At 37.2% G+C, this 21,071-nt stretch overlaps 1 protein-coding gene across 1 annotated transcript; it reads right to left on the bottom strand.

Moving 5' to 3' along the window:
- Window positions 1-7,166: 7,166 nt before the first annotated feature.
- Window positions 7,167-8,439, bottom strand: LOC104088255 (zinc finger protein ZAT1-like). The gene is made up of 2 exons (XM_009592902.3): window positions 7,470-8,439; window positions 7,167-7,391 (listed from the first exon to the last, which is right to left on the bottom strand). Exons 1-2 carry the CDS (start codon window positions 8,269-8,271, stop codon window positions 7,288-7,290), a joined length of 906 nt encoding a protein of 301 aa, XP_009591197.1. The 5' UTR covers window positions 8,272-8,439; the 3' UTR covers window positions 7,167-7,287.
- Between the last annotated feature and the right edge of the window lie 12,632 nt (window positions 8,440-21,071).

The following is a 21,071-nucleotide window of genomic DNA, read 5'->3' as shown; positions in this document are numbered from 1 at the left end:
CGGCCTCTGAACGGGCTGGAAGGGCATAGTACCTGGCTTGGCCTCCCCCTCTAGGGCGACCTCCACCTCGAGCTGGCTGAGGAGGTGGGGTGGCAGATGGGGCTGGAAGAATGGCCGGAGGACCCGGTGGAGCACGTGGAGGCTGATAAGTCTGTGAAGGTGCACCCCTCCTGCCTCTAGGGCAATCTCTAACCATGTGATGAGTGTCGCCACACTCGAAACAACCCTTCGGAGGATGGGGCGGCTGAGACTGACTCAGACCTGGCCTACTGGACTGGCCGGTAATAGCACCTCGAGTAGGAGGCATACTGGATACTAGCGGTGCATAATAGGGCTCCTGAAGTCTAGGAGGAGCGGGAACACCGCTGGCTGCTAGAAGAGCTGAATGAACATGGAAACTCACAAAACCCCTATCATAGTGTGTTGTTGGTGCACGAGCTCCTGAATAGTAATCGGTCTCTCGAGACCTCTTGGCCTCTCTCTCCTCTCTGTCCAGGGCGAACATGCCTTCCACTCTCCTGGCAATGCTCACTACCTGCTGATAAGTGATGTCCATCTCCAACTCCCTGTCCTTACCGGTCCGAATACTGGGGTGGAGTCCCTCAATGAAGCGAAGAACCCTCTCTCTAACTGTAGCAACCAGAGCCCGTGCATGGCGAGCTAACTCGCTGAAACGGACTGCATACTCCGACACAGTCATAGCACCCTAACGCAGCTGCTCAAACTCTGCACGCCAAGAATCCCTGAGGCTCTGAGGAAGATACCCATGCAAGAATATCTCTGAAAACTGAGTCCAAGTGAGTGATGCTGCCTCGTCCGGACTACTCAGCTCATAGGCACGCCACCACTGATATGCTGCTCCCCTCAGCTGGAAAGCGGTGAAAGAAACCCCACTCGTCTCTACAATGCCCATAGTGCGGAGGATACGATGACACTCCTCAAGAAAACCCAGAGCATCATATGAAGCTAGTCCACTGAAAGTAGGTGGGTGACACTTCTTGTACCTCTCAAGTCTGAGTTGTTCTACCTCAGAAGCAGCTACCCTGCTCTCATGCTGAACCGGAGCCACTGAGGCATAGGAATATACTCTGGGGCCTGATCAACCTGGACCCTTTGCTCAGGAGTGCGGGCTACGGGAGTTTGTGCCCCTCCCCCGGCCTAAGATGTAGCGGGAGCAATCAGAAATAGTCCAGCCTGAACCAGAGTGCTGAACATGCTCATGAACTAAGCTAAAGTCTCCTGGAGGGCTAGAGTAGCAATAGGGATCTCCAGTGTTGGCCCTCCAGCTGGAGCTGCTGGTGGCTCCTCTGACGCAGCTCTCCCAAGTGCTCGAGCTGCACCGCGTGGTCGTCCTCTACCCGGACCCCGACCTCTGGCGTCTCTAGCAGGGGGCTCGGGTGCCTGATCGTCGGTCCTCCTGGTATGGGTCCTCACCATCTATGAGAAAGAATAGAATAAAGTTTTAGAATTTTGATGTCAATAACTCGCACGACAAGGAAATCAAAGGAATATGATTATTCTTAACAGTTACACAGCCTCCCGAAGATAAGTACGGACGTCTCCGTACTGATCCACGAGACTCTAATAAACCGGCTTGTGACTCGCGACTCCTATGAACCTAGTGCTATGATACCAACTTGTCACGACCCAAATTAACCCTCCGTAAGGTATCGTGATGGCACCTAGTCTTTACGACTAGGTAAGCCTAATATTGCGAAAAATGTAAAGAAACACAACACTTTAAAGATAAACAACATATTGTGAATAGCAAAGAGTAGTACCGCTCGGCATATACAAAATAATTTCTCAAGACCCGGAATATCACTAAGTCACAAGCTGCTATAATCTATGTAGCTCTATACAAAAGTCTGAGGATAATAAAGAAAGTCTCTAGGCGAGGGAGTATAAGGGGACTCCGAAGATCTGCGAACGCAAGCAGAAGTAACTTGAAGTCTTCTAGAATCAGCAGCACGTACTAACCCCGAGGCTGATAGCTCGCACCTGGATCTGCACATGAAAACATGTGCAGGAAAGGGCATGAGTACACCACAATAGTACCAGTAAGTGCCAAGCCTAACCTCGGTCGAGTAGTGACGAGTTCAAGTCAAGGCCCTACCGGAGTAAGTATAATAAATTAAACAGTAAAATATATAAGTAGAATTTACGGTAACACAGTTAAAGAAATTCTCAAAAATTTAACAGTTAAGGGAGCCCTCGGCTCAGAACAAGGTAAACACAATGGGGAATCTCCCGAGATACCGTCCCGTAGTTTCGAATGAATATGCAGTATAAGGGGATCTCCCAAAATACGTCTGTAGTCCCAGAGTAAATATGCAGTACTGGGGGATCTCCCGATATACGTCCGCAGTCCCAAAATAAATATGCAAGACAGGGGGGGTCTCCCGGAATACGCCCGTAGTCTCAATTTAAATATGCAACGCAAGATGGAATGACAGGTATGGTATCGAGTTATACAGTTTATACTGAACACATATAAGAAAAATATGGACTTAACCAAGCATAGCGCACAGAATGTCAAATAGGCAGTTAGAACACATAATCATGCTTCTCTAGTCTAAGCTAAACAATTAAATGTATTAATGCAATTTAATAAGGGGAAAACAGTTTATGATTTAGAAAAGAAAAATAAGATTTTTGCCATAATAGCCCGTGTACGTACTCGTCACCTCACGTACACGGCGCCCACACATCAATTAATATCAAACATCCTAACAGGAAAGTCCCCAACACAAAATTAGGCAAGCCACTTACCTTGAACCGCTCAAATCAAATCGATATCACGTTCTTGCCACGAGTATCCGTCTCCAAATGGCCCGAATCTATTCAAATTAATTGCATAATGTAAATATAACTACAAGTAACTAATTTAGCTAATTAATTCGAAGCTAAAGCGTGAAATTAGGGAAAACGCCCAAAAAGTTTTCTCGGGCCCACGTCTCGAAATCGGGTAAAAATTATAATTTATGAATACCCATTCATTCACGAGTTCACTCGAACAAAAATCATCTAAATCCGACGTCAAATTCACATTCAAATCTCAGATTTTCAATTGGGGAACCTTTTCCCCCATTTCCAAACTTCTACCCTCAAATTCTTTAATTAGACGAGGAAAACAATAATAGATTAATGTATTATGATCAAAATAGAGTTAGAATTAGTTACCCAATAGTTCTCCTTCGAAATCCCTCGAGAAATCATCTCCCACCGAGCTCTAAATTGAATTTTGTGTTATGAAATTTCAAACCCTCAAAATTCTCTTTTCTGTCCAGCGATATCCGCATCTGCGCTCATGGGGCCACATCTACGGTCCCGCACCTGCGAAAAAAATCATCGCAGGTGCGAATGTCACTTAACCGGGCTGGGGCCACATCTGCGGGCATTTCTCGCACCTGCGGTCCAAACGGCGCATCTGCGCATTTCATTAAAGCAGCCTGGCTCCGCATCTGCGCCCACGCTTCGCACCTGCGGGCTCGCAGGTGCGGTCAAACTTGCGCACCTGCACTCCATTACCAGCCCCACCAGTTCCGCATCTACGCACTCCCTCCACACCTGCGCCTCTCGCACCTGCGGCCTCCATTCCGCAGGTGCTAAACCCCAGAACCGGCAAGGCACCAGATTTTTCCCAAGTCCAAATTCATTCCGTTAAGCATACGAAACATACCCGAGGCCCCCAAGACCTCAACCAAACATACAAACCAATCCTAAAATACCATAAAAACTTAGTCGAGCCTTCAAACCACATCAAACAACACCAAAATCATGAATTAAGCACGGATTCAAGCCTTAGAATTTAGAATTTTTTCCAAATTCTACAAATGACGCCGAACCACATCAAATCTAGTCCGAATGACCTCAAATTTTACACACAAGTCACAAATGACACTACGAACCTATAGCCACTTTTGAAATTCCATTCCGAGTTTGATATCAAAATTTTCATTATCGCTCGAAATCGCCGAAAAACTAACTTTCGCAAAATCAAGCCTAAATCTACTACAGACCTCCAAAACACATTACGAACGCGCTCCTAAGCTTAAAATCACTCAACGGAGCTAACGGAGTCGGCGAAATTCCATTCCGAATCCGTCTTCACACATTTCCGACTACGGTCCAATTTTTAAGGCTTAAACTCACAACTAGGGACTAAGTGTCCCAAAACTCCCCGAATTCCATAACCAATCACTCTGGCAAATCTCAAAAGCAGAAACAAATGTGAAAAAATCAGATATTAGGGGATCGGGTCTCTAATTCTCAAAATGACCAGTCGGGTCGTTACAAAAGATTATTTCAATACCGTCAAATTTCTCTATAACAACCTCGTTTGTTTCGATATTTTTTGGCTGTTATAGTGAGGTGTTGTTATAGACGTTTTACCTCTGACGAGGCGAGGCGTAAGCCCTGAGACATGGGGAGTAAGTCCTACGGATCTTTGAATTTTACTAATTTCAAGAATTTTAAGATAGTATAAAATAAAAATTAATCATAAAAATTACATTAAAATCACAAAATTATAACAAATAATCTATTTAAAATATTTATAAATTATAATTAAACTATGAATACTACGAAAAGTATGACATATATCATAATATACATACAACTCAAACATCAAAAGTAATGTATTCGATGCGAAATTTTATATGTATCTCTTAAGAAGTAATGAATCTTGAAACAACTTCGATATTATAATTTGATATTTTTTTAAAATACTCCTTTTATTTAATATGTTTTTTATTTGAAAGAGCATTTATATAAAAATATAATTCACAATTTAAATATGATTCTCTAGCATCGTTAGTTTCAATAAGTTAATAAAGTGACACATAATTCACCATACTATACCATGATAACTAATTACTTGTAAATAGTTACTAGCTAATACTGAGCTATTAAATTAATAAATACTGTATCTCGTAAACGTGAAAAAAATAATATTTAGGAAAATAATTATTAAAAAAATTATGGACTATTATATAATAAAGAGATAACAAAAGTTAATAAATAAATACTTTTAAATGAGATATTTATTTAAAATTTACTATCATAACAATCTTAGTGGATAACGTGCAATAGTTTTTATTTTAATTATGACATAAAATACTCTCAACTTAATGATTTATGATTAAGAAAAAAATAATTTTGAATAGTCAACGATTTATTAAGAAAATTTGAGGATTTACAATGTTAGTTACACACAATTGCATAAAGTTCTATTAGCCGAGCCCAGTACGCTGGGTATTGAGCGTGTCCGAGGCGTAAGTCCTGATGAACGAAGCATAAATCTCACGAAATTAAGCCCCACACATAAGCCCAGAGGCGTTTTACGAGCGCTCTGCCCGGGAGTGAGTCTCAATTTTGCCTTTTAAAACAGAGATCTATAATGGCCACCACTCCATCAATGGGATTAGTTCACTTTAAACTCCGTGGAACTTGGAGGCGTGATGTTATGATTGTTTATGCAAATTACTGCTCCCTCCTTCTCAAATTATACGTCGTGTTACATCCTTTATAAAAATAATAATTATGAGGTATTTTTAATTATTTTATCTTTATTTATATTTTATTAGTATTTGAACAATTATAATACTATCCCATAATTGAGGTGTTTGTAGTTTTCAAGACCACAATTACTACTAAAGGTAAAATAAAAAAAAAATTTATTTATTTTGTCTTTAACTTCTAAAATGATAAATAATTTGAAACAACTATCTCAAATAATTTGAGACGAAAGAGGTGCTAGTTGTAACACTAATGATAACGATAAGCAACTACTAGCATGTTAGATGAATACATTGTTTGACCTTCTGGCTTTAACTAAATAAATAGATTACGATAATCCCAAAAGGTGAAAGCCATGTACTTCTTTCGTTCACTTTTACTTGTTCAATATTTTAAAAATAGATTTTCATTTTTAGCATATCAAGAAAAGATAATTTTCTTTTTCCTGTTATACTCACGTCATTAATTACTCATTTCAAATTATTTTCTCAAAACCATTAATAATACGCATCAATTAATATGAGTATCATAGTAAATTATGCACTTCATTTATTATTTTTTAAGGGGTGTAAAAAGTAAAAACGTGACAAGTAAAAGTAAACGGAGAGAGTAATTTATTAGCTGATCATGACGTACTCGGAGTAATAAATTAAGGTCAAACACAAATGCATACGGCTTATATTAATGTATTAAATCTGTAAATTAATAAGTTTGAATAGAAGCAACAGTATATTATCGTATATAAGTTATACATACGGCCACTTTAAGTAACTTTTATACCATCAAGTTATTTTTACCTATCATAGCAGGCAATGATAGGCTAAAGAAAAGTGAAAGGGGTTATTTTGGTAATTTTGGATGTTGATTCTGGTAGTCATATCTGTCACAGATGGGAGAAGAACTACTTGTGCAGACCTCAAGCAGACAAATCCATAAAGGCAATTATGAGAGAGAACAAAAACAATGGAATTCTTTAAGGTTTCTTTTTTTTTTCTTTCTATAGAAAATGTAATAAAAGGCCAAAGAGTAATTGTAAAAATATATAAAATTTATATAGTTTTGTATATAATATATAGAAATATATATATGCATATATAATGAAATATAATATTTTTTTATTATTTTAAAAGTAATTATACAGTATCATTTCCCCAAAATAATATGAAAAGAAATATGAAGAAGCATAAGGAGAAACAAGGCACCAGCTGGAGTCAGTGGGAGCAGCTTAACAGAAGGTTGAAAACTTTGCTTTGGTAGTTTCACTGAGACCAAAACTGAACAAAATTGTACCACAAGCAATACTCATATCATATGCAAACATAATAAGGAGATATTCAATGGGGAGAGTATTTCCATATTCCTACAAGAAAAACAAAGTGCACAAAACAAAAAAGAATGCAGACTTCTGATGCAAATATAGAATTCATTCTTCTCTTCTACTATACTACTGCTACTACTACCCTTGCACTAGTGGGTCCCCTCTCCTCCAACCCCCCCCCCCCCAAAAAAAAAAAATTCACCCTTAGCTGGGCCCCTCAGGTCAATACTGTATCAGTTGTTTGTGTCTGCAACTAATTTTTCAGATTGCTTGTGAAAGTTTCAAAGCAATGTGTGTTACAACTACCATAAAAACAGAGGAGCTAAAATGGGATTAAAGATCATGACTTTTCTATAAATAAGTAAACCCCATTTAAGAAAAATTACTAAAAGACATATTTAAAGATTAAAAAAGGCAAAACAAGATAGTAAACGAGAGTGACAATTTTTTTAACCTCTCCCATTTTCTTGATGTTGAAAATCAGCATCTGAAATTGCAGAAAAATCTGGTTGGCTAAAATCTTCATCTTCCATTGGTGCTGGCATGTTAAGATCTATAAATCCATTTGGTAATTTAGCTGAATTTGAGTGCTCAACTAAAAAACTATCACCAAGTTTTAATGAGGAAGAACCTGTAGTTGATGAACTCATAATAAGATGTGATCTTTTATGCCCACCTAATGCTTGACCTGACTGAAATAATTTCCCACAAAATGGACATTCATGCAATTTTTTATCCATAATACTCTTCACACTAAGTAATTTCTTGGTTGGTTTTTGTTCTGAATCTTCAATAGAAGTTGAAGAATTGCTGTTCTTGATCTTGTGAATGGTTTTATGACTACCTAAAGCTTGAGAAGTTTTGAACATTTTGTGACAAATCCCACATTGGTATTTCTTCCCATGTTTTGGCCTTAATTTTGAGGGTTGTGAACTTTTCCAAACATCTTTTGAAAGCATCATTAAACACATAGCAATGTCTTCTTCACTTGAACTATCTGAAAATAAACTCAATGGCTCAAAATCAACTGATTTCTCCTTCTCTTTTTCTACTGTTACAACCATTTTATTACTTCTTTTGGATCTTCTACAAGTTGGTTTTTTTATTGACTCAGTCTCACTTTCTCTATCTTGTACCACATACCCACCATCCAAAAACTCAGGATCTATCATTCTAAAGCTTCTCTTTGGATTCTCTCTCAACCCATAATTACCCAATGAATCGTCACCTTTCTGTTCTAACACTTCCTCTTCTTGATTTTCTGATGAACAGAGTGACAGAGTTGACTGGCTACGGCCGCCGCCGGAATCTTGTTTTAACGGCGGAGTCTTAGGTGAAAGTGGCAAAGCCATTAAATGAGACCTCATGTGACCACCTAAAGCTTTGCCATTCAAGAACTTCCTTGAACATAACTTGCATTTATGCTTCTCCATACTCAAAAGAAGAAGAGATCAAAGATTAGCACTTTACTATGTAATCACCAATGAAAGAGGGAAAGGGAGAAAGTTGAGGGATAGGAAGAGAAGTAGAGTGGGAGTGGGAACTTAAGGATTTAAGAGGAGTAGGTAACAAGCATTCCTCAACCAAATAGTGAGGCACAAACTCTGACTCCAAAATAACTCTCATAGAATTTTCATTTCTTTTTTGGGATTTATATTTACTCTATTATTTCCCGTTTTTATGAACCTTCTCGCATTGAAATAAATTTTTTATCATATTGACATAAAAAGAGTTGCTCATATTATTTTTTCTGGTTTCTATTGTTGTTACGGATCTATTATCTCGTTTTGTCTTTTTGAGCCGGGTGTTTTTTAAAAATAACTTCTCTACTCCTTCGGGGTAGGGGTAAGATCTGCATACACTTTACCCCCAGATTCTACTTGTAAGATTTTACTTGTTGTTGTTGTATTGACCTATAGTTTTTGAATATTAAAATTTTACCTTTAAAATATTAAGTTAATATAATTCAATTTAACTTAAAAAATTAGTCAAATTAACCTTCAAAAAGCGAAAAGGTCCACGTAAGCTAGAACGGAAAGAATATTTATTAACCCCAAAGGTTGCGGTCGATGGTAAATATCCTTCCAAGGTCTCCTCTCGAGCCATAAGAAAGAAATCACATTTAATTGAGGACACTTTTATTCTTAAAGTGAAACTTTTTAGAGTGAATTTGAATTAGTCGGATATCTATAGGATATCGAGTGGGAGAAAAAAAAGAATTTGTTTATTTAGTTTTAGTTACTTTTTATTTAGTAAAGGTAAATGAAAAGGAATTGTAACAATTTTGTGATTTGAATATTTCACGGGACGACAAAATGGAGTAAATTAATAAAAATTAACAAATCATGATCATAAGTGGATAAAGAGGAACAACTAACATGCACATGCTGCCTTCTCAGTAGAAACCTTTCCTCCTTTTCTTTGTTTTTCTTCCATTTATTATTTTTTTTCACTTTATGTTTTTCTAGATTGAGTGTAGTGTTTAAATACTCCTTGTTAGTCTTCTATTTTTGTTTGGTAATTTGGTTATACATTGTCGTACTACTATTATTAATTACTCATGTATTATTAGTTTGTTAGTAACTCAAATGATTAAATGACTTTATTTAACCTTTTTCTAAAGATTTTGTTGCAAAACTTGCATGGGTCTTCTCACATTTGGCTTTTTCCACTTCCAGAAAAAAGAACACATCATTACCTATTTTTTCACCCTTTTTCAGATCAATTTTTGTGTCACGATCCAAAATTTCACCACAAGCGTCGTGATGGCATCTAGTCTCTAAGACTAGGTAAGTCGATTACAATTAACTTTTGAAGCCATTTTTTTAAAACAAACAGCGAAAATAATCATAATATACAACCTCCCAAGACTGGTAGTACTGAGTCACGAACTCTAACTGAATACATGGAATGATCACGAAGACCGAATATACAATACTGTTTGATTACAAATTAACAGTACATTGAAATGAAAAGACTCCAAGGGACTGTGACGGCCAATCAGCTCTACCTTGAATCTTTACGATCGCGCTTTAACTCTGCTCAAGTCTGATACCTCCAATACCTAGCTCTGCACAAAAATATGCAGAAGTGTAGAGTGAGCACACCACAGCGGTGCCCGATAAGTATCAAGACTAACATCAATGGAGTAGAGACGAGGTATAGTCAAGACATTCACTAGACTAATAAATTGTGCAATATAATATACAAAATATTAGAAAACAATAACAACAAGGGCAGGATAAAATAACCGGTGATATGCACAACAGACAACAAGAATATCATTAATATCCCTCAACAATTAATAAACACAATTACACCTAATTAAATCAAGTCTTTCAAATAAATGTCTTTCGCATATAATTCCCTCATATAATTCTTTTTGAATAAAAATCCTTCCAAATCAATATTTTGAATATAATTCTTTCAATTAAAAAGTCACTATGTGACACCTCATTTCATAATCATAAAAAATACGGGTCTCAGCCCATTTTTATATTTTTCGTAAATACGGGTCTCAATCCATTTTTATATTTTCACGGCACCTCGTGCCCATAATTAAATTATCATGTTTTTCCGGCACCTCGTGCCCTCAATTCATATCTCAACTGTACGAACAACTCACGTGCCAAATATCCTCAATGTATATAAGATCCACATGATCAATATATTTCCACTAAAGTGACTTTAAAATTTTAAAATCAAGTAAGAAATCAACAAAGAATTGAATTTATTTTTAGAATTCATTTGGGTGAAGAAAGTAATATTTCACTTAAATTAAGGCATAAGATAAACTACTGGTTTGGTTATAAAACTATTTAATTTAAAATAAAATAATAATTTTTTTTATTTAAATCAACTCAATCATCGAAAATCAGTAAGAAAACCCAGAAATATACTTCTTCAGAGTCACGTGCTAAAATGCCAAAGCCAACACAATATATGTGATGACCCAAAATATCATCTTTAAATTTAATAAGTAATTCTGTGTTCTAAAACCTCAAAAAGTACCATTTATTATTTTTCGACTTGCGTGCGCAGTCCGTACAATTTTTCGAAAAGTTTATATGTGAAAAATGGATTAAAATGTGAAATAGAGCTTTAAAAACTCAACTGAGTTGACTTTAGTCAACATTTTGAGCAAACGGACCCGGATCAGTATTTTGATAATTCCGGTAGGTCCGTATTGTGATTTGGGACTTGTGCGTATGCCCGAAATCGAATTCCGAAATCCCTAGCTCGAGATATGAAATTTTAAAGAAAAAATTAAAAGCTTGAAAGCTTAATGATTTTTAAGAAATTACTGATGTTGGATTTATTGACCTCGGGTCTGTATTTTGGTTTCGGAGCTCGGTATAGCTCCACTATAATATTTATGACTTGTCTGCCGAATTTGGTGAGAATCGGAGTTAATTTGACGTGATTCGGATGCCCGGTTGTAAAAATAAAGGTTTTAAAGTTTTCTTGAAAATTTCCTTTGATTTGGTGTCTGATTCGTAGTTCTAGGTGTTAGTTTGGCGATTTGATCGCGCGAGCAAGTTCGTATGATGTTTTAGGACTTGGATGCATGTTTGGTTTGGAGCCTCGAGGGCTCGGGTTGGTTTCGGGTGATTAACGGATCATTTTCGGACTTAGGAAATCTGGTTTTCTGCATACTTGAGGCTTGTGGTGTGTTCTTCTTCGCGTTCGCGAAAGTACTCTCGCGAACGCGAAGAGCAAATTGGGGCTGGTATGTTTTGTGCTTCGCGTTCGTGACAGAGTGACCGCGTTCGCGAAGGCTTGAGGTTCAAAGCTTCGCGTTCGCGATCGAAGCCTCGCGTTCGCGAAGGGAAAGAGGCTGGCTAGGAAAATTAGCCTTCGCGTTCGCGAAGGGCATCTCGCGTTCGCGAAGGCCAAGCCAGGCAAGCATCACGTTTGCTTGGTAGCCCTCGCGTTCGCGAAGAGTAAAATGGGATAGCATAAATTTGTGCTTCGCGAACGCGAGGCACTGACCGCGTTAGCGAAGGGTAAAAATCCAAGAAACATAACTTAAGTTCTGGAAAATGGGATTCGTCCTATTTTTAACCCTTTTCCATTTTTGAGCTCGGGTAAGGCGATTTTTGGGCGATTTTTACGGAAAAATATTGGGGTAAGTGTTCCTTATTCTATATTGATTATATTTCATGATTTCATACTCATTTATATCATGAATCCGTGAATTTATGAAAGAAAAATCAGATTTTTATAAAATCTTCCAAAAACGAAAAAAATAAAGATTTGAAGGTCCATTTGATATCGGAATTGGACAAATTTTGTATGGTTGAACTCGTATCGGAACGGGTGTTCAGATTTCGTGAGTTTTTCCGAGATTTGAGATGCGGGTCCCACTGCCGAATATTTTAATGAATTTCGGATTTTTATCCGGAAAATTTATAAATTCATATGGAATTAATTCCTATGATTCTTATTGAATATATCAAATTTTTTGTAAATAGATTTGAAACTTTCGGAGGCAAATTTAAAAGGAAAAGTTGTGATTGAATAATTGATTGGAATTTGCAAAGCGAGGTAAGTGTCGGGGTTAACCTTGACTTGAGGGAATAGAACCCTTAAATTATTTATTATGTGAATTGCATATGAACGACGTATAGGCGAGGTGACGAGTGTCTATACGTTCTCAAATTAATTGTTTGTCTGCTTACTTGAAAAATCATAAATTATTTTTAATCATAAATTAATTATTATAATAATTATTTTTCTCCTATTCTTTGTCACATATTAATTCTTGAATTCCCGCATTAATTGTTACATACTATTTGAATTATGTGTTTTAATTGTTATTTGACATTTAGCATATTAAATATTAAACTGCCTATTTTTTCTCTGATTTCTATAATAATTTGCTATTTGTCATTGTTTGTTTCATAATTAAATCATGATTATTGTATGCTTGTTATCTTATAGTTTTATATTAATTATTGCATTTATCGAAAAAATTTCTTCTATAAGAATTGGTAAATGAATATGTTGGAGGAGCGGGTTGCACGCCGCAACAGAATTGATTGAAATGGATATATATTGGAGGATCGGGTTGCACGCCGCAACAGACTTATTAAAAAGTCAATATTTGAGGATCGGGTTGCACGCCGCAACAGATTTATTAAAAAGTCAATATCGGGGGATCGGATTGCACGCCGCAACAGACTTATTTAAAAGTCTATATATAAACTTGGTTGAAATAAATACATGACAGACTTGATTAAAAGGAATATATTGGGAGAGCGGGTTGCACGCTACAACAGAATTGAGTGTGAATATATTGTGAGAGCGGGTTGCACGCTGCAACAGCATTGGTTGAAATAATAATGGATTATGACTGCTGAGTTAGCTTTAATTATTATAAATGAGTTACCTGATTTATTTCTATAAGTTGTTGTTGTTATCAATATTGCGTACAGGTTAATGTAAGTGAACCGCCTTAGCCTCGTCACTACTTTGTCGAGGTTAGGCTCAGCACTTACCAGTACATGGGGTCGGTTGTACTGATACTATACTCTGCACTTCTTGTGCAGATTTTGGAGTTGGTCCCAGCGGCGTACCATAGACTTGCTCAGATTTCAGCTACCAGAGGAGACTTGAGGTATAACTGTATGGCGTCCGCAGTTTTGAAGTCCTCGTCTATTTTATTTTAGCTGTGTGTTTATTTCCAGACAACTTTATTTATTCAGACCTTTATTTGTATTTATTCTAGAAGCTCGTGCACTTGTGACACCAATTCTGGGATGGTATTTATACACAGTTATTTTTCTTGGATTACTTCACTATATTTCAAACTTTGCTTCCGCTTTTGTTTCCTTGATTATTAATAATGTATGGATTATTTAAAAATTGGTTAATATTATTCTAACGTTGGCTTGCCTAGCAAGTGAAATGTTAGGCGCCATCACGGTCCGAAGGTGAGAATTTCGGGTCGTGACAATATAACTAGAAACACAAAATACATGATAATAAAGTCTACTAGTACATCACGGAAGAAGACAAGAATTTACATATTCAATGAAACAAAATCACCAAGACAGGAACATAAATAAAGAAATATTAACAGGGCACTCCTGAGGTACCGCCTCGTAGTCCCAAATCATAAATAAATTCACAATATCTCATTTTCTAATATCACCGCGGGAGCCTTTACATTTAATTTTTAAAGAAATTATTTTTTCCGAAATGGCATCCCGCGTTTTAGCCATCCTTATCACATCGCATGACTTCTAGTAGTTCCCCTACTAGCCACGCGTTTCAAGCCACCCTTATCTCACCGCATGTGTTTCAACACCATGACCTTATATCACCGCATGACTTCTAGTAGTTCTCCTACTAACCATGCATTTCAAGCCACCCTTATATCACTGTATGCGTATCAATATCACAAGGCCCTCGGGACCCCGTTCGAACATACCAACATGTTCCCTAACATAAGACGGACCTACTCGAGGCCTCAAATCATATCAAACAACACCAAAACGACGAATCGCACCTCAAATCAAAATCTATGAACTTTGAACTTTTAAATTCTATATCTTGTGCCGAAACATATCAAATCAATCCGGAATGACTTCAAATTTTGCACACAAGTCATAAATGACATAAAGAAGCTATTCAAATTTCCTGAATCAGATTTCGACCCCAATATCGAAAAGTCAACCCCCCGGTCAAACTTTTCAAAATTCAACTTTCGTCATTTCAAGCTTACTTCCACTGCGGACCTCCAAATAATTTTTCGGACACGCTCCTAAGTCCAAAATCACCATACGGAGCTATTGACATCATCAAAATTCTATTCCGGAGTCATCTTCATACAGTTCCGACTCCTATAACTTAAGCTTCTGTTTTGGGGACCAAGTGTCCCAATTCACTCCAAATCATCCGGTAGCTGAAGCTGCTCAGGGCTTTATGCCGCTAGACGAGGCTTAAATTCTTAAAACGACAAGTCGGGTCGTTACATTCTCCACCTCTTAAACAAACGTTTGTCCTCAAATGTGCTAATAGTTATTCTAAGGTTACCTAATTGATGATGTTTTACTTTTACACATACACTCACGGTTGGTCTCACGTTACTGCATTGGAGGGTCCGGCAACACCATCTCATTTAAGATTATTTCTTTTATCCATATTTGTGAATCTTAAGACCAATTTATTTTTACACTCCAAACATTTTCAGAAAGTCCGATTTTTCATCAACGCATGGTATTACTCTCAACTGGCTGTAGCAACTCGTGCCTACGCACACATCAACTTTCTTGATAGTGTTGAAGTACTTCAAAATTTTTCTGGGGTGTTACATTCTTCCTCGCTTAGGATCATTCGTCCTCAAACAAATAACATAATTTATCTCTTCTTTCACACATATCAATCTCCCAAACTTTTTTCTAACTCCCAAATTTTTCAGAATATTTTGGCAGAGTCTCCCTTGTAAGTGGGCCTATCCACCTGCCAGAGCAACACCAAAACGACTCCTAACAACACATCCATAAGGTATATATCAATAATACTGATCTCAGCATTACAAGCATTGCATTATCATTATGATATCAGGACATGAAGTACATCATATGTATGCTCATCACCACATCTCAGGTCTTAAAAGCTGTTCATAATTAATTCCAGCATCATCAATTAATCTCATATTAACCAGTACCTCATTTCAAAATCTTTTTTTTCACAACACTGACAACATAATGTGAGGCATGAAGACCTCATAACTATTTTTCCGATTTAACGAGTCACATTTAACGCCACCTGGACACTCATCTTATAGGTTAAAGCTCAATGTTTACAGCACGAAAATGGTTGAATATGCATAGAAAATATACAAGAATTATCAGATAAGCCTAACATGCATGACTCCCTATTAATATTATTGTACAAATTACATTTCACAAAGGGAGAATTTTAAACTCATATATATTTCACCACAAGGACCTCGTCCTTATATAACTTCCACCGCGGCTTGTAGCCCGGTTAAAATATTTCACATCATGTAAAAATGCGAGGATCTCGTCCTCAACTCCGAATCACAAGTATTTTGCACATTGTGCCAGCTGAATTTCAATTTCCTTTCTTTCTTTTCAATAAATTTCGTAAGCATTTTTTATAACACATAATGAACCCTCATACCGGTAGGGCATATAATTTATAAAAATTGAAATCTATTATTCCGAAATCACATCAAAACCCACTGTATTGAATAATAAAATTTTGCTTTTGGACTTATAGCCCTCAATGGTGCACAAAAATAAAATGACAGACATAGGCTCACATCTTTAAATCTCCCAACAGGGATACATATATAAGTGAGTCACAAATTTACGAAGCTCACCCATAAGTGGAGCATAATAGGAGTACTCACCTCAATATTCAAAACCAAATCAAATTAAGGGGAAAATATCCTTTTATAACAAATATCAGGATCGTATCTGTAACGTCACCATCTGGTGTATTGGCTGCAGCCAAATCATAGCGATTATATCAATGGGTCGGGTCTCCAACTCTTAGGGGCCCACTACCCGTCTGTCCTCTACCTCTAGCTGACTGTGCACGTGGAGTATTAACTGGAATAAATCTTGTAGCCTAACTATTCTGATGAAATCCGTCTCTTCCAAGTCTGGGACATTCCTCTTGATGTGTCTAGTAAAATCACACTGATAACAACCCCTCTGTCGGTTCGGTTGCTCATACTGAGTCTCTGCCGGATAACTGGAATAACCATTATAGGAACCACGTGCCGGTGGTGCATTAAAAGAACTTACTGTAGCACCCCGAGTATTCTGAAATTATTTCTGTGACCACGCTGGTACTGAATTTCGGAGAACCTTTCAATACCACATAAATACATCTCAGGCCAAAACTGATATAACACATGACACCCACAATTTGATCGTTGATAGTGGACTCCCCTCACTTGGCGTGAAACCATAGGGCACATTCTGATGATCCGCAATACTAACCTTCATCGCTCGTACGACTCCGATCATAAGACATCTCAACCATTTATTTTGCGCATGTCATCCTCATGACAGTTAAACTCGCTTCCTCTAGTGCCTTGGTTGCGTACGTACCCTTCGCTAAATTGAAATCCCATACGAATTACATAGTCTTTAATACCACCAGCTATTTCAGATCTACATCTACCTCGTGACCCTACCACAATTTATGATGATTAGGCAATTAATTAAACCTTCATAATATCATACTTATCAACTAGATGTCAGAACCTGCTGCACCCCAATGTGCACAACTGAATGATCTCTCAATACTTTCGCATCCTCTATCTGGACGACACGTTGTAATAATGGTTGAGCAACTCTGGCTCTCTTATAACCCCTCTATAGTATCACGAACCGTTGGCGCATAGTTGATATCGAGTGCGCAATTTCATACACGAGTGGATGCAAAAGGACATAAGATATATGCTTCAAGCTGAATAAATATCGCACGATAAGGAATGAAAGAAGTAAAATTCCCTAATAGTTTTGTAGCCTCTCGAAGATAAGTACAAACGTCTCCGTACCGATCCGCAAGACTCTACTAAACTCGTTCGTGACTCGTAGAACCTATGAACCTAGAGCTCTGATACCAACTTATCACGACCCAAAATCCCACCACAAACGTCGTGATGGCACCTAGTCTCTAAGACTAGGTAAGCCGATTACAATTACCTTTTGAAGCCATTTTTTTTAAACCAACAGCGGAAATAATCACAATATACAACCTCCCAAGACTGGTAGTACTGAGTCACGAACTCTAACTAAATACATGGAATGATCACGAAGACTGAATATACAATAGTGTTTGATTACAAATTAACAGTACAATGAAATGAAAAGACTCCAAAGGACTGTGACGGTCAAACAACTCTACCTTGAATCTTTACGATCGCGCTTTAACTCTGCTCAAGTCAGATACCTCCAATACCTAGCTCTGCACAAAAATGTGCAGAAGTGTAGAGTGAGCACACCACAGCGGTGCCCGATAAGTATCAAGACTAACCTCAATGGAGTAGAGACGAGGTACAATCAAGACACGCATTAGTCTAATAACCTGTGCAATCTGATATACAAAATACTAGGAAACAATAACAATAAGGGCAGGATAAAACAACCAGTGATATACACAACAGACAACAAGAATATCATTAATATCCCCCAATAATTAATAAACTCAATTACACCCAATTAAATTAACTCTTTCAAATAAATGTCTTTCACATATAATTCCTTCATATAATTCTTTTTGAATAAAAATCCTTCCAAATAAATATTTTGAATATAATTCTTTCAATTAAAAAGTCACCATATGACACCTCATTTCATAATCATAAAAAATACGGGTCTCAGCCCATTTTCATTTTTTTCGTAAACACGGGTCTCGGTCCATTTTCATATTTTCACGGCACCTCGTGCCCATAATTAAATCATCATATTTTTCCGGCACTTCGTGCCCTCAATTCATATCTCAACTGCACAAAGAACTCACGTGCCAAATATACTCAATATATATAAGATACACATGATCAATATATTTCCACTAAAGTGAGTTTAAAATTTTTAAATCAAGTAAGAAATCAACAAAGAATTAAATTTATTTTTAAAATTCATTTGGGTGAAGAATGTAACATTTCACTTAAATTAAGGCATCAGATAAGCTACTGGTTTGGTTGTAAAACTATTTAATTTAAAATAAAATAATAATTCCTTTTTATTTAAATAAACTCAATCATCGAAAATCAGTAAAAAAAAAAAAATAGAAATATACTTCTTCAGAGTCACGTGCTAAAAAGCCAAAGCCAACACAATATAACTAGGAACACAAAACACATGATAATAAAGTCTACTAGTACATCACGGAAGAAGACAAGAATTTACATATTCAATGAAACAAAATCAACAAGACAAGAACATAAATAAAGAAATATCAACAGGGCACTCCCGAGCTATCGCCTCGTAGTCTCAAATCAGAAATAAATTCACAATATCTCATTTTTTTATTTCACCGCGGAAGCCTTCACATTTAATTTTTAAAGAAATTATTTTTTCCGAAATGACATCCCGCGTTTTAGCCATCCTTATCACACCGCATGGCTTCTAGTAGTTTACCTACTAGCCACGCATTTCAAGCCACCTTTATCTTACCGTATGTATTTCAACACCCTGACCTTATATCACCGCATGACTTCTAGTAGTTCCCCTACTAGCCATGCGTTTCAAGCCCACCTTATCTCACCGCATGCGTATCAATATCACAATATTTCACAAATCGCACCTCAAGTGCCCAAATATCACATCATAATACAACTTGCACCTCAAGTGCCCAAATATTACAACATATCACAAATTGCACATCAAGTGCTCAAATCTTACAACATATCACAAATTGCACATCAAGTGCTCAATTATTATAACTTGTCACAGAAATCAACAACACATTATTTTTCCACAATAAGAAGCCATGACTCGATCATAATGTGCACAACATCTTAACAAAATGTTCGGGAGTGAACAACTCAACCGAATAATATTTTACAATTTGGCACTTTGCCTCAATATGATTCACGGCCTTTATAATTCAGTACCAAATTTTTTACAACGTGAACTGATAAGTAATTCATCTTATTAACTAAATTTTTTATTTTAACTATTTGTAGGTAAAATCAATAATGAAAGTATTTTTCATTAAAAAAAAATGGCAACTCAAACAAATACAGGGTTCACATAAAAGTCAAGTGACAATCACACCAATTTATCATATAAAAATAACCTCGGCAAACAAAGAATGAGGCATGACAAATAAGGGATTTAATAAGTTACAACAATTTTCCAACTTAATACTTAAGGGCGTCTATGAATTTCAACCGATATTATTTACACATATAAACTAAGTACATACTAGTCACCTCACGTACATGGTTTTCAATTATATAATTTTCACATAAGACTCAATGCCTAAGGGATAATTCCCCCACTCAAGGTTAGGCAAGATACTTACCTTTTTGAAGTTATGCCAATATTCCATAATCATCTTCTTGCTTGAATTGACCTCCAAACACCTCGAATCTAGCCACAAATAATTGGATTCAGTCAATAAAATTTATTGGAATTAATTCCATAAGAAAATACTAATTTTCCAACAAAAATCCGAAATTAGCTCAAAAATCGTCCGTGGGCCCCACATCACGTAACTCGACAAAAGTTACGAAATCTGAAAGCCCATTCAACCACGAATCTAACCATACCAATTTTACCAAAATCCGACCTCAACTCGACCTCCAAATCTTCAAATCTTATTTTCAAATCCCTAAATTCAAACCCCCGATTTACACCTCAAAAACATGTAATCTACTCGGATTAGTCGATGATAATTCAATATTATGGAGTAGAAATGATCACAAGTGACTTACTTCAAGTTTTTCTTGAATTCTCTCTCAAAATCGCCCCAAAATCCGTGCTTGAAGGCCCAAAAATGGCAAAAACTCGGAACCCCTCTGTTTTTAACATTCTGTCCAGGATTTTCGCACCCGCGGTGATTTCTTCGCATCTGTGGTCTTCGTACCCGCGGTGATTTCTTCGCACCAGTAGGTCGCGACTGTTGTATTTTAGTCGGTCGGGGGAAGCGGTCTTCGCACCTGCGGTAATATTTTTCGCACCCGCGGTGCCTGGCCAGCCCATGCATTTTCTGCTTCAGCGACTAATTTCTCACATCCGCGAGCTCGCACCTGCGGCCCTTTTTCGCGCATGTGCGATCACACCAGATGCCCAGCTGCTTCAGCTCCTCCTCCAAATCCAAATTCGATCCGTTAAGCATCTGAAACTTACCCGAGTCCCTCGGGATCCCGTCCGAACATACCAACACGTTCCATAACATAAGATGGACCTACTCGAGGCCTCAAATCATATCAAACAACACCAAAACGACGAATCGCACCTCAAATCAAAATCTATGAACTTTGAACTTTCAAATTCTATATCTTGTGCCGAAACATATCTAATCAATCCGGAATGACTTCAAATTTTGCACACAAGTCATAAATGACATAACGAAGCTATTCACATTTTCAGAATCAGATTTCGACCCCGATATCGAAAAGTCAATCCCCCGGTCAAACTTTTTAAAATTCAACTTTCGTCATTTCAAGCTTACTTCTACTACGGATCTCCAAATAATTTTTCGGACACGCTCCTAAGTCCAAAATCACCATACG

The sequence above is a fragment of the Nicotiana tomentosiformis genome, chromosome 8 (genome assembly GCF_000390325.3).
Source record: "Nicotiana tomentosiformis chromosome 8, ASM39032v3, whole genome shotgun sequence".
NCBI lineage: Eukaryota > Viridiplantae > Streptophyta > Magnoliopsida > Solanales > Solanaceae > Nicotiana > Nicotiana tomentosiformis.
Note: the sequence above shows the minus strand (reverse complement) of the source record. Positions and strands in the feature narration are given on the sequence as shown.

Excerpts from the sequence above, each read along its gene's own strand:
- LOC104088255 (XM_009592902.3), bottom strand. The coding sequence starts at position 8,271 with ATGGAGAAGCATAAATGCAAGTTATGTTCAAGGAAGTTCTTGAATGGC. Across the intron at positions 7,392-7,469 it reads TATGAGTTCATCAACTACAG|ATCTTAACATGCCAGCACCA; the intron begins GTTCTTCCTCAT and ends ATGGATTTATAG.